The following is a 14,615-nucleotide window of genomic DNA, read 5'->3' as shown; positions in this document are numbered from 1 at the left end:
GTGATGCCTTTTAAAGCTATTACTTCCTTATACTTTCATTTCCTGTATGTATATGTTTATGGCATATGGGAAAGAATCATACAACTAGGTTCAGATCCTCAAGAGAACTTTGGGTATTATCATCCTAGGATCGTATACAGTAACAGGCAGTGATTCTCCAGGGTCTCTGCCAAGGGTCTTTTTCCTCACCTGCTACCTAATTTATTTTAAGTGGTAATGCCCAGGATTGATGCTGTTATCATCTGCATGCAAATCTCTATGAGTGAGCTATGGTCCCTTCTCTGTTCTCAGTCGACACCAGTGTTCATCTTTCTAGCATCTAGCAAACCATTTTTGCAAGAGAGGAGTATTATGATAAGGCACTGGGTCTGCTGTTCAGTTTTTTTATAAAAAGAAAAAGTTGTAAAAGCCTCTCTGTGTGCCCAAACTCTTAGGCACAACTTGCTGTGTGACTTTTTTGGGATCCCAGCCGTGTCTCATTAATGATAGAATTTTAAATTTGGAAGCACTATTTCTAAACATTTGCAGTGCAAAGTGCGTAGACAGGATTACATCCATGATCTTAATTACTGTCAGTATATTCTCTGTCATTGGGAAAATGCAGCTCATGTGATTTCAGCCTAGTTAAAACACAGTAACTAATAGTTGTTGTCCTAATTTTTGAAAGGTTAAAGAAATGGAAGGCATACTGAAACGAAGGCACCCAAATTCTTTGCCAGCTTTGATATATGCTGCTGCCACGGCCACTGCTTCTGAAGGGGAAGGCAATCCATCAGCAAAAACGAATACAGTGGATTTTCTTGAGAGAAGAGTTAAGAAGCTGGAAGCTGAACTTGAGGGTAAAGATGATGAAGCGAAGAAAAGTCTCCGTGCCATGGAGCAGCAGTTTCAAAAGATAAAGGTGATTTAGACTCCACTATGCTTTTAAACAGCTGTATTGTTTTGATGTGGTTGCGTAGTTTTTGTTTCTCCCAACAAGTAGTTTGAGCTGCTCCTAGGCGCTCCCAAGTGTTGACTGAATCCTACAGTAATGAACCAAGGAGTGGGAATTAGATCATAGTTACCTTTTATATATTCTTTAAAAACTCTTTCTATTCTAGCACCAGAAATTTCAATACCTTTTAATATTATAGACATGCTCCAATGCAGGCATATTCATGGACAATAAGTATGCTCATTCCTGTGCAGATTCAGTTGCATAGTCATAACAAAAGATGCCTACAGCAAGTTTGCTTAGGCTCAGAGGAGCATCCCAGTGGGGATGTGGGTCTAGGTGCCTATCTGCTTCCATATTAGCAATGTGTGTGGAAGGCTGCTTACATATGCAGAACTTCCTGAATTAGGGTGCTCCTTTATCTGAGCCTTTTAGGGTGCGGAATTAGGGTGCTCCTTTTATCCTCTCCTTAAGCTGCACGGGGGGGTTAAGGGTGAGGGAGTCAAAAAACCTGCCTCTTCCCTTTGCACCCATGGAAGCATCCCATGAGCAGAGCTGCATTCACAGTTAGTCTCAATACAGCCCAGTGCGAAAGGACCCTGCAGATTATCTGGTCCAAACCCCTGCAATGCAGGAATATACACCTGTTCCATATGGGGATCGAACCTGCAACCTTGGCGTTATCAACACTATGCTCTAACCAACTGGGCTATCCCAGCTGTGTGTATGATGCAAATCTAATTTACCTAGGAAGCTTCACTTCATGGAGTCTTGTCTTTGCAGATTCAGTATGAGAAGAGGATTGGGGAGCTTGAGCAGCTGCTGGAATATAAGCTGCTGAACGAGCCGCAGAAGCTTCCGGACAAGGCCGCCACCCTTGCAGCTCATGAAAGAGAACTTTGTAGTGTAAATGAAGCCCACCAGATCACAGTGCAAAACCTTCAGACTGAAATAAACTCTCTCAGAAACCAGTTAGCTCAGCTAGAGCTGCAGAAGAAAGCAAAAGATGATGCGGACCTCCAGTCGCTAGAATACCAGGTGGAGCAGGCTCACTCTAAAGCGAAGCTGGTAAGACTAAATCAGGAAATGATTGCCAAAAACAGAGAGATACAGGACCTCACAAAAACTGTAGAAAGGCTTCAGAAAGAGAGGAGGATTATGCTCTCAGCTGGCAAAGCAGATGCTAAAGAGAAGCCTTCAGGAATCCTGAAAAAGGATATTGTCAAACCTAGTCAGCTGAACCCCAGAAATGAAGAGTTCTTCCCCGGCACTCTCGATGAGAAAATATATCAGCCCCATGCTTTTGCTGATTGTCACATTTCAGAAGTCCTGCAAGAAAACAGCCGTCTGAAAGATGATGTAGAAAAGTTGACTCTAGAACTAAGCCAGGAAAGGATAAAAGCTCAAGCAGCCATGGCAAATTCTGAAAGTCTTGTAAGAAGGTAATTCACGTAACACTGAGCAGTTTTTAAAATGCGATGTTCAAGGTCACTCCTTGGGCTTGGGGCAGGAGTGGGGAACCTGGCAGCATCCAGATGTTTTTGACTACAACTCATGTCTTCTATAGCCATTAATGGGACTGATGGAGTTGGAATCCACCAGCATCTGTATGGCTACAGGTTTCCTACTCCTGCTTGTAGGTACACTGTTCTAATAACCCCACCACCAACTCTGGGCACAGAAAAACCATACCCTGCCATTTCTATAAATTGTGTAAATTAAGCCAACATAGAGATTTTTTTGTAGTGTATTGTGCTTCCAACATGGGAAGAGTCAATGAGTTATGCATAGCTTTGTTCACTGAACAATGGAAACCTTATCATGCTGGAAAACAGTGACTTCCTCTCCCCGCCATCCCTATTTTAATTGTAATGCAGCTGCAAAAGGCTGCCATTCCACTTGGGGCAGTGGTGGCTTGGAGCAGCAGGAGGAGAAAGAATGTGTTTTAACACCTTTGTGACATGTACATTTTTATTTATGTATTCCGTCTTCATGGGAGCTCAGCCTAGCTGTAAATCTGGACGTGTAAATGTCACCCCAAATAATTTCACTGATACTCCAGTGTACAAGAGGAGCTTTAAAAATCAAGCCCCCACATAGCTATTTTCTAGGGAAAAAACCACACACACAAGCACACACCCTACATTTAATGTGATATGTGTTGAATATAATGTGCGGTTTGGTTCTAAGGCAGCTGTCCCTATCAGCGACTAAGGGCCAAGCTAGGCATGACCTTCTTCACATCTTTAACCTTGTGCTTGTATTTTCAAAATGTAGTAGGCGCAGGAGGATATGCGCTGTATTGGGGCCATGACAAGAGGAGCTTTAAACTCCTTTCTCCAACTGCATACCTGATTCTCTTTCCCCTGACGCCTGCTATTTGCAATTGGATAAAATCTTCAGTTGGCACCATTTTCTCCCATGGTTAGCACTGGGTGGTGGGGATGGCATTTCCAGTTGGGACCATGGTTGGGGGACAAAGGCTTCAAGCCCCTTTCCCATGTCACAGTACCTATCCAGTTGGGAAGACCACATGCCAAATATTTGTGTTTTTAAAGGGCATGCAGACCAAGGTTAATGCCAGGTTCATTTGGGGGCAACCCCAACATTTCTTTAGCATTCTTATCCCTCGCCCTCCTTTTGTACATGAGCCAAGATATATTGTACAGGAAGGATTCTAGGCAGAAAAGGATACTGCTTCAGGAACATCACAGGCATAAATGCACATACAAATCTAAAATGTGTTGTTTTTCATGAAAATGCTATGTTACTTTCTGATGTTTTCAACAAACTTCTACATACTATTTTATTCTGCAACATTTACAGGGCAAAGGAAGATTTGGAAGAATACATTACAGCACTTAAAGCATCACATCAAAAGGAGCTGGAGAAGATTCTTTGTCAGTATGCTATGGAGCATTCAACTTCCAAGGCAGCCAAGTTAAATAGCAAAATTTCAGCACAGGAGGTGAGGAAGACCAGTCATCTGTCTCACTGCTTCAAAAAACTGCCAGCGTTTCCTGTTTCTCAGTGTTTTGTACTGTAATCTTGCCTCTGAAATATACTATGGTTATAGTTTCGTATTCATTTAAGGTGAAGTTCACAATTGTCCTCCATTCCAGTGTCTTTTTGTGTTCCTAGTCATAGCTGATCTTACATGCTTAGTCAGAGTTAAATTCAAGTGATCTTAATAAAGCTTTACTCAACAAAAGTTCAAGTTGTTAAACCAAAGCTCCACTTACCTACTTGTAATAGGATTCAAGAGATACTTCGTTGAAAATTTCTAATAATTGAGAATCTTTCCATAGGTCTTTATTAAACATCTTCAGCAACAAGTTCGTGAGTTGCAAAGAGATCAAGAAGCACTTGCGGTTTCACAAAAGCGAGAGGAAATTCTTCAAAAAGAGGTAATTCAGAGTATTAGAAATTTGATTCTTTAAAATGACAGTTTGAGCAGGAACAACAATGTGGTGCCCAGACTCTGCCCTCTTCCCCCTTTCTGCAGTTTATGTATTGGCTTTGCTGCTTCGTTCATTGAGACTTTAAGCCAGAGTTTTCCATTGCATTTTAAATGGGAAACGGGGGTGTAGTCTTGTACTGCAGACTGAGATATATATACTTGGTTTTCGAACAGCCTAGTTCTCAAACGTTTTGGCTCCCGAACAATAGAAACCCGTAAGTGGCTGTTCCAGTTTTTGAGTGTTCTTTTGGAAGCCGAACATCCAGCAGGGCTTCCGCAGCTTCCGATTGGCTGCAGGAGCTCTCTCTAGCAAGTGTACTTGGGATTCTAGCCTTGCCGCTAAGCTAGTGCAATCCATATGACTTCTATCCTCTTTATTAAAATATCCCTAATATTTATTATATAAACAAGTGCACTGATTAGATTCCAGTGTGCTGCATCCCATACTGAATCAATGGGGATGGTGTGCTTACTGAATTCCTTTTGGGGAAACTCCTATCCCCATAAATGTTTTGAGTGGGTGTAGGAGCATCTGTTGCTGCTAATGCGGTTGAGCATACACAGAAAAACAAAACAGGTAATTTCATGTTCTCAAATTTTAGATGGCAAAACTGTTAGAAGAACTTGGAGAGGCTAGAGAGAGCCAAACCCCAGAGATGAAACGATTTGTGTGTCTAGAAAGGAAGATCAAACACTTGGAGGCCAGATATGAACAAAGAGAACAAGAACTTCAGCAGGTAAATAAAACAGGGAATTCTTCTCTTTAAAAAGTCAATGTTTCAAATGTTTGAGTGCAAATGCCCTTCAAAATGCTTAATGTAACAAGTACTTAAATTATGGAATCTCAAGCCACATCTAAAGTCTGATAGACCTGCAACCTGATTTAGTCAGTATTTAGATGTTGATTTGTAGAGCCCCTTCCAAAGAATTTTTAAAACAAGTATAAATGAAAGGTTTTCTAAATGCTCTGATAATGAAACAGTCAGGTTTAGAAATTATGCTGCCATCTCTCATCAATGAACCTGCTTACTACCCAGGTAATACAGCAAACACAGCATATTGCGGAAGTTGAACAAATCCAGGAAACTGAGAAATGGCGGAAGCTGGCACTGTTGAAGAACCAAGAGCTTGAGAAATTTCGCATTGAACTGGATTCGATTTTGGATGTTCTACGGCAGCTGCAGAAACAGGGTGTTTTCATTCCACCAGGTGGCCCAAGCATGCCGGAAAATGACTGGAAGACTAGAAAGCTCCTCATTGAATCAGTGAAACAGCTTCAATAGAGAGAGAAGATGAAGCCTTGCCACAAAAGGTGATTAGTTTTTAACTTTATAGTTGTGCCCAGGTTTTTCCTGTATACATTTATCCTGATCCTTGCTGACTTGTTTTTATTCTGTATATTAAATAATACTACTTGCAAATTTGAAGTGCTGAACTTTTTTTCCCCTTCACAAAAAAAAATCTCCGCACTTTATTGGATGCGTTAGAAGATTTGTCTACCAAAGTAAACTATGCTCCTCTTCCTACTCCTTGGGTTATAAGACCAGACCAAAAGCAATTGATGACCAAGCAGCAATATCCATAAGCAGTGTACGATGTCAACTTTCCTTTGGGGTGCAGGGGTGTCAGCAAACTTCCATTTTCATTTCTCCTCCTAAACCTGTATAAAGAAAGGAGCTTCTTTCCACTCTGGAAGAAACTACTTCAGCAAAGATTTAAAGTATAGATTTCTATCTCTTGAAAAGGTATGAATAAAGGCTCTTGAAAGGTAAGGTGTAAATATAATTATATATCTCTGCTAAAAAAAACCCAGGTAATACAATTTTCCAGGTGCTTTTCTAAGAATCAAATTAGGGAAATGCACATCATTCCAAATGATATTTTATGTTTTATTGCTGCACCTGCCCTGCTAGTGCAGTCTATATATAATTTTATACAGTATTTATAAAATGAATGCTCTAATACCACATAAATTGTGACTGTAGCATTGACAAGGTGACATAGGTGCATCAATGAAATGGCAGCAGATTTCAGTCTCTTACAGCTGTTGCAACATGACAAAATAAAGGCATACAGGTGGTTTTTAGGCATTAGAGGCAACTGTTAAACCGTTAATAGGTTAACAGCTTTTTAATTCCTTGGAAGGGACAGAATGAACATTTGCAAATGGCATCCATTCTCATCCTTTTCCATGTCAGTTAATGCTGGAAAAATGCTAGTTTAGATATCCTAGGATGGAAAGATTTCATTGGCAAAGCCGCCAATCATAATTGGCGATCTTGAGCAAAAACAGGACCATTGGCCATTAAGGCCACTTTCAGACATCAAAGCCAGCTAAAAATTAGTCAGCTACATGAAAAGCACTGGGCCTCAAGTCAGTGTGAAAGTCGCACCATCTGCCCTAGAGTCTGTTTCCTCTGAAACAAAGGGGCTGATTTGTTTCTACTCTGCTTTGAGATTCCCCAAAGTGAGAACACTAATGGTATCCTTTCCCATAAATGATGTGCCACTCTATTTGGCCATGGAAATACTATCCACTCTAGTATTGATACAGTGACACCAAAATGCTACAATATTTAGTCATGTAAATTATTAATTTACATGCACCAGCACCAGGCCATTTAATGACACTCCTGATGCCTGATCCATCACAATTAGCGATGCCTAAGATTTTCGCTATCCATAGACTGGTGGAGCCCTAACTTTGCAAGGGATCAAATAGTATGCATTGTTTAAAAAGGCCTTTGTGTTATCAACATGGTGCCACATTACTTCACATGATCTCCACCTTCCCTAGAGATTAAATGAAGTCATAGAAAGTGAGGGAAGGGGGCAGAGCAGGCGCAACTACTTTAACCTCCAGATGAGGTCCATCTTTTAAAAAAACCAGTGTGTCCCTACACAGTCTAGATACCTGTTCTCCCACCTTCTATTTTTTTAAAAAGAAATAACACCTAGCAAAGTAATATACAAAACCATCATTTCTGGGTATAAACCTGCCATTACAGACATGGTGTTGTATTCCAGCTTCTTGTTCTTTTAATACAAAGGTTAATAAAATGTAAAGGACCCTTGGACAGTTAAGTCCAGTCAAAGGCGACTATGGGGTTGTGGCACTCATCTCGCTTTCAGGCCAAGGAAGCCGGCATTTGTCCACAGACAGCTTTCTGGGTCATGTGGCCAGCATGACTAAACCACGTCTGGCACAATGGAACACCATGAAGGAAACCAGACTGCACGGAAACGCCATTTACCTTCCCGCCACAGTGGTACCTATTTGTCTACTTGCACTGGCGTGCTTTCAAACTGCTAGGTTGGCAGGAGCTAGGACACAGCAACAGGAGCTCGCCCTGTTGCGGGGATTCGAACCACTGACCTTCTGTGTGGCAAGCCCAAGAGGCTCAGTGGTTTAGACCACAGCGCCACCCGCTCCCTTATGCAACTACTACTCCCTAATGCAACTGCTTTAGTAGCAGATATATATGTATATATGTATATATATGTATCCTCCTTGGACTCATTCAGACTTAACACTAGAAGCAAGCTTTTGAGATGTAGAAAGCTGCTCATTGAGTGAAGGATGTTCAATACAAAAATGGGCAAATTTGAATTTCAAATTATTTAAACAAACCAATAGGAGCATTTAAGGAGATACTATGTTAATTTGCTTTGCTGGAACAGTTATGTTATATAAATCCTCAGAAAAGGCAGTAACAAACAAACAAACAAACAAAAAACCACAGGAATGGTCAACAAGATTCCATCCCACCATCAGAGAACCCTTGTAAAATAAAGAAAATATAAACCAAAAAGGGACTTACATTACCACAGCTGGAAACGTTTCCCAGGCACGCTGTATGCCGATGTGATGGTATTTGCAGAGTGGTCAGGGCATTTGGTGTCAACAGTAAGGACTCGTAATGGTTAGAGTCCTTATGATGCTGTCAGCTAGATGTCACCATCTTCCTTCTGATGGAGGCACATTCCTTTTTCATAATGGCTAGGTGTGGTATCTTCTTTAGTAGATCAGAGTCTTCATGAGCAAGCCAAAGCCCCCTCCCCCACATCCCAGGGAGGTGGGGCCATTGCCACATCTGCAGCCCTGCAGTGGCAGAAGGTGGGGCAGGCATATCAATTTGGTCCAGTGACAGCAATGGGGCCATTTGGGGGATTTCTGCTGGTTGATGTCAACAAGGATCCCATCAGTGGCCCATCCAACTGCCTACAGGCAAAAGGGGAAGCACTGCTGCCGCAGAAAACTGACACTGGCTTCAATCCATGGCTCGGTTTGTAAGTTTGTTTCCATAGTGCTATGTGCAATGCAATTCAGAAGCTGACTTAAGACTAGATATTGCATGGCACAATAAAGGTATGGCAGTTCACAGAAGGTCGCAGGCTTTATTTTTTAATATAAAAATCAACAACCCAGTTTATTTCAAACAATAGTACTGGAGAAATAATGTATATCAAGAAGTTACACTCCTGGATCAAGCATAAAGAAAAGCAAAACAAAACATGCTATTCACACGGAAACCAATTAAGAGCATCTCCGTTTACTTTTTCAATAGGAAAAACACAACCATGGGAACATAAGAGAATAGAAGGTACTTGTCTGAGCATGATGTATACCTACAGGGCTTTTTGTATACATGCAAGAAGCATGCTAGACAATTGGTCCCAGTAAGTATATGTGGTATACATATGACTGAACGCACAAGAATAGTTCTTGCACATTATGAGGATTATAAAGCACACATACAGCATAGATACCCACTCATTTCTGCAACACAGCATATGGCATAAGGCTTTCGCCACAGAATGTCCAACTACTTCTAAATTACATAGAACTATGTCTCACTGTAAAGCCTTTGACCTCAGTGCAGAGTTCGCTACTAGTGCTTAAGTCCTTTGATCTCAACAGGACTTAGATAAATTGTGGCAATCCCATTTATTTCAACACTTAGGTACAATTGACTTCCTCTGAATTGAGTTTTTGGAGGGTTGTGTTTTTAGCTTGCTTAAATGCAAGGCTTAAGAGTTTTGTGACTTTCAAACACACTCAGGGGCTTCACATGTACACAATCCAACAACTCTCACATCCCATCATATTCCAGCACGCATAACTTCCTTATTAAACAGCTGTGCTGTACTTCTAGAAATAAAATGGGGGGAAAACGATAATCAGTGTAGAAAGCTCTGGCTTCATCAAACACTTAAAAAGACCACATAGAATTATCCCATGCTGGTTACCAGAGCGTATTCAACTGTAGTCCTATACTCACCAATGAAAGATAGGATAGAAAGGAAAGGAGAAATGTGTTCTATTTTAATGTAAGAAATACCTTGCTCAATATTCTTCAGTCAATAATCTGGTAGGAGGCTGGACTCAGTGTTTGCTCTCTAAAATGATAGGCGGCTCTGAAATCAGCAGGTCGTCTTCACCCAGGGAAGAATTCTGGTCAGTGTTCACAAAGTTGGGGATGTTGAATTTTGCATGGCTATTCAGCTCCTCTTCCAGTCCCTCGCTGCTTTGAATTACTTCCTGAAAATGGATGTTACTGTCCATAACTGGCACTCTCTGGCATTGCTTTGCCCTGTCCATGTTCTCATACTCATTGATGTAGCAGTGAAAAAGCAGCCTGGATTCCTCAGCAGCCTGCTGAGAAATCATCCTATCAGAATCGAGAGGCCTTCCAAAGTCTGCCACAAAGTTGTTCATGCAGAGCCTTTTCTCAGAAGAGTCCGCAGTGCTAGGAAGCAAGGGGAGAGGAGAGGTGGGTGAAAAATTGGGCACCATTTTGTTTAGGAACACAGTATAAAAGATCAGGTGCCAAAAAACTCCCTGGAAACAGACTGGGCTGAGACAGGATGGCAAAAGAAATGTCCTCCCCATTCTCTTGAGTCAATGGCTTGCCCTTATCCTACAATAATCAGCTGATTACATGCCTATCTGAACCAACCCTAAGTGCTGCAAATTTTGTAGAGTTCATTGGAAGGACTGTCCTCCCTGCCCCACGACAAACCATACATTTCTGATTAACAATAAAGCCAAACGCCTGTGAAAACACAAACTTAACATAGCAACTGAATGGAAATACTTGTCCTCTCCAGATACCCTTCTTAAAAGGAAAAGCTTGACATGCAGTTCTAATTTTGTGTTAAAAAAAAAAAAATCCCCAGGAATTTTGAATGTTTTCCACATAATTATAATTTTCATTTAAAAAATCCAGTTATAAACAAAACCTAAGCCATACAGATTTAAATAAAATCACTAAACTTCTTTTCAGGGGAACACCCTTACACTCAGAGAATGGATAAAATTGTGTTGGAATCCATCTGCCAGAAAAGGTTTGTGATAGATGGGCTCTGCCTCCTGCAAACCAGCTAAACCCTACAGCTGGACATTCTGTATTCCCAACAGTTATGAACTGGGATGGGCAACCTGTGGCTCACCAGATTTCGATGGTTTACACTTCCCATTACTCCCAACCATTGGCAATGCCAGCTGAGGCTGATGGGAATTGGAGTCCAGCGCCATCCAGTGGGCCAGTTCTGTATTCCTCATTTCAAATATTCATTAGGCTATCTGATTTATTTCCAGACATCCTGGTTTGGGGGTGCGGGAGAAAGAAGGCTGATGGGGGCTCTGCCCTTTCCATCTTTCCCCTAGCTTCCAAGCCTTGGCTGATTACCTGCTGTAAACCAGCATCTTGTGTCCTTTTCTTCATTGAAGAAACTGGCATTCTTTCATTGACCAGATCAAGGGGATATCGTCTTTTCAGAACGGACAAGTTACATAGAATTGTACAGTGTCTAAAACATAAGCTGTGTTGGGTCTACTCTATTTATGAGCGAATTCCAAAGAGCTATGGGCAACAGAGGTGCTGCTGCCACCTGGGTCCTGGGCCTTAGACGTCTGTTTGGTGGTACTTACTCTTGGTGTGGTGCTCCCGCCTTGGTCAACAAGGTCAGTACAAAGAACATAAAAATGACGAAGACAACAAGGCCAACCCAAAACCCAATCACAATCGAATCTGTAAGAGAAGCAGAGGAGGGGGGAGATTAATCGGCTGACATGGGTGCAACAGATTTCCATTAATACAAAAATGAAAAATGAACCAGTCCTTGCCCACTCCTTGGCTGATTATGCTTCGTGTACATTTTGTCAAGCCCTGATTTGGTGAGGTTCATCTCTGCACAGAAATGTATTTGTGTGTGCTACTGCCCCCAGCTATATGCACAATCCACATATATCACTGTCTGTGTCAGCTGTTCACAGTGTGGGTCACTTGTGAGCAGGCTGGGGTGCCTAAATGCCCCTCCCTACCTTCCTCTCTAACTTGCAGCAGGTGATCAGTGATGTTAGAACTTGCACTGCCAGTCATGTAAAGAACTCTGGATTGGGGCCAGAGTCTTGTATTGTTAATATACACTGTCAGTGAAATCGGGCAAAGAAAAACTGTGCTGCTTTGCAGGGGCGGAGGAAGGGGGTGCAGTGGGGGTGGGCCGCCCCAGGTGTCACAACTGAGAGAGGTGACAAAATGCCAGTCGGCACTCACTGCGAGGCCTGCAGCACACCCAACCCACACGTCTCTCCTGGGAGTGACACAGTGGCTTGAGTGCCCACAGGCTCTGTGCTGCCCCAAACAGTCCGCCCGTTGCCTCCCCCTCAGCTGTAGGGCAGCTGAGTGGGAGAAGACAGGCAGACTCCTCGAAGGCCCTGTGGAGCGTCCTGCGCTTGCTGGCCCCGCCCCGCAGGTGGCTGGCCCCATCCATGGGTGCAGGGCACGGCCCTGGGCATAGGGCACACGTGCCGCCCCAAGCGCCCAAACGGCTTTCTCCCCTGCTGCTGCTTTGCAAAGATTCCTCTAGCACATGTATAGCATGGGAAACAACCTGCTAGGTCTGTGCGCATACACACAAACACACACATTGTGGCATTTCCTTCCCAATAGTCCAGGGGGTTGAATTTAAAACCAGAAAAGAAGGCGAACTCAAATGACAGCAAGAACACAAAAGTAAGATACTAAAAGCTATTTTTTTTCTTAGCTATGTAATTTTCAAACAATAAAAGGAACGATTACAGCGTGGCAGAGTAAAGCAGCTTATAATTAAGGCTGATTGCAGCTTCTTTATGCTCTGCTCACATTTGACGTTCTGCATACAACTCTGGCAAATTCCATTTGGAAAGAGAAGCCTCCTTTCATAAAGGACTATGTAGTGCTCATCACAACAGTCTTGGCAAAGAACAGCTCAGATCACAGGAACAAATTGAGGCTATGTGATTATTACCAAGGCCATGAAACATAGGATGAGCAGAGACAATCTAAAAAGAAGCTCGCCATCTACCCCTGAGGCATGGAGTGATCCTGAAATGACTGGTGCTCATAAAAGAAAAGAAAATCTTGGCTCAGAAGTCAGGGCTGCCCCCTTCCCTATCTGTAAAGCCCATGCTCTCAAACTACGGGCACAAATATTTAAGAAAATTACAAGGGGTAAGTCAATGGTGCTATCAAATTGACTAAGAGTGTGTGTGTGTGTGTGTGTGTGTGTGTGCGCGCGCGCACGCGCAATTTCAAAAATGCATTTTCTTGACATTCGCGTTGAGAATGAAGAGTTTTGGTAATTGAAACAACCAAGACTTAGAGCTTCCAGATTAAGACTTACACTTATGAGCCTTGAGGCCTTCAAAGGAAACTGGCCCATATTCATAATATTCATATTCCCAAGTATAATCAGAATTCAATAGTAAAGAGTGGTGGGATGTTCTGTTGGAAATAAATCTGGGTCCAGCCATCTCCAACCTGCATCAATACAGAAATGCAAAGACAACAAGCTTTAGCAGAAAAACCCGTCTGAACCAAGTCCCCACCCCAAACCTCTCAGCTTTCTACCCACGACTCCTCATTCCAATCAGCAGCAGTTCTCTTCTCTTACAAATGCCAGCCTTCACCTCCACCTTTTGCAGTCTGTTGATGGATGGCTAAAATCAGCATTGAAGCAGCTGAACACAAGGTGATTCCAGGACTGATGTTAGGCTATATACAGCCTTTCCTCCATGGAGCTCAAGCTGGCATACAAGGGTTCTCTCCCTGACAACATTCCTGTGATGTAGGTGACACTGAGAGACACAAGGTCACACAGTGAGCTTCATGGCTAAGTGGGAATTTGAACTCTGCCCTCCAGGCCCTAGTCCAAAACTCTAACCTTTACGCCACATGGACTCTCTGGGGCTCATAGATTTTATGCTAAAAGTGAGGTACTGTGGACCAGCTGTAGACACATAAAAGGAACATAATGCTGTGCTAACATCCATTCAGAGACAGCTTGCAATTATTACAAGCCCTCATTTTATGTTTGCATAGTTTACAAATGTATGCTTATATGTGTAGCACAATGCCACAATCAGGCGCCTTCAGTGTAGTTTAAAGGACATTAATAGTTGAAGGCTCACAACCATTTCTACTTTAGAGGAAAGAGAACTCTGAAAAATGTGTGCACATATATTAAGACTGTTCGGTGCAGTACAGGCTATTTGGTATTCTCTCGCTATCCAAGCGTACCTGTCACAGAGGGATTTTTGAAAACCCTCTGCAGGCTTAGTGTTTTAAAAATAGCTGGGCTCTTAATTTTGATAGGCAGTTCGTAATAAATTCTGCACCGTTTTGAAAAAAGTGTACACTCTAGTCAGCCTCAGGAGGTAATCTGTTAATTCTAAAACTAACTACTAGCATTGAAAAAAAGAAAATGTGATAGCCATTCATTTCTTTCCGTACTCCAGACAAAAGCATGTGCTTCACATTCAGTTTCTTGCCTATACTTTCATTTTTAAGTATAGCCATTGTCCAACTGACTCTCAGCATCTAATCATCACCTCATGTTTCATAACAAACAACTCTGAGGCATGATGTCGTTTTCCAGTTGTCTGCTCAGTGGGTGCATACAAACATTTATTCACTGCACTAAAAGCATTAGTCAACATACACCCATCTTTAGCATTTACCACATTTATCATGCCAACTTCACAAAGCAGACAAAATGTAGGATTGCTAGCATACCCAATCAATGCACTTCATGGGATCAAACCCAACATTCTGTCCTGTACACCTGAGTGACACAGGCAAACTGGGGCAAGGGGGAGGGAGATAATTTTTTTTAATCATTCACATTTGAACATTTGTCTCCTCCTCCCTGTCCCACCACTTTCCTCTCGTGCTCCCT

At 42.3% G+C, this 14,615-nt stretch overlaps 2 protein-coding genes across 4 annotated transcripts in view; one reads left to right on the top strand and one right to left on the bottom strand.

Moving 5' to 3' along the window:
- The window catches only part of CEP162 (centrosomal protein 162), a 40,637-nt gene extending 34,822 nt beyond the window's left edge, over positions 1–5,815 (top strand). For all 3 annotated transcript variants that reach the window (XM_083608224.1, XM_083608226.1, XM_083608225.1), the window contains exons 23-28: positions 668–901; positions 1,718–2,376; positions 3,761–3,902; positions 4,243–4,341; positions 4,997–5,131; positions 5,432–5,815. In XM_083608224.1, coding sequence (XP_083464350.1) covers positions 668–901; positions 1,718–2,376; positions 3,761–3,902; positions 4,243–4,341; positions 4,997–5,131; positions 5,432–5,677 — 1,515 coding nt within the window. In that variant the 3' untranslated portion in view covers positions 5,678–5,815. The remainder of the gene's footprint in view (positions 1–667; positions 902–1,717; positions 2,377–3,760; positions 3,903–4,242; positions 4,342–4,996; positions 5,132–5,431) is intronic.
- A 2,957-nt stretch (positions 5,816–8,772) lies between these two features.
- Positions 8,773–13,426, bottom strand: MRAP2 (melanocortin 2 receptor accessory protein 2). Its single transcript, XM_083608259.1, is given in 5 exon segments — positions 8,773–9,786; positions 9,789–10,144; positions 11,329–11,428; positions 13,062–13,198; positions 13,332–13,426. Coding segments are annotated over 5 exon segments (687 nt in total). The 5' UTR covers positions 13,391–13,426; the 3' UTR covers positions 8,773–9,751.
- Between the last annotated feature and the right edge of the window lie 1,189 nt (positions 13,427–14,615).

Source organism: Podarcis filfolensis (assembly GCF_964270895.1).
Source record: "Podarcis filfolensis genome assembly, chromosome: 3".
NCBI lineage: Eukaryota > Metazoa > Chordata > Lepidosauria > Squamata > Lacertidae > Podarcis > Podarcis filfolensis.
The sequence above is the reverse complement of the archived record's forward strand: the minus strand, read 5'-3'. Positions and strand labels throughout refer to the sequence as shown.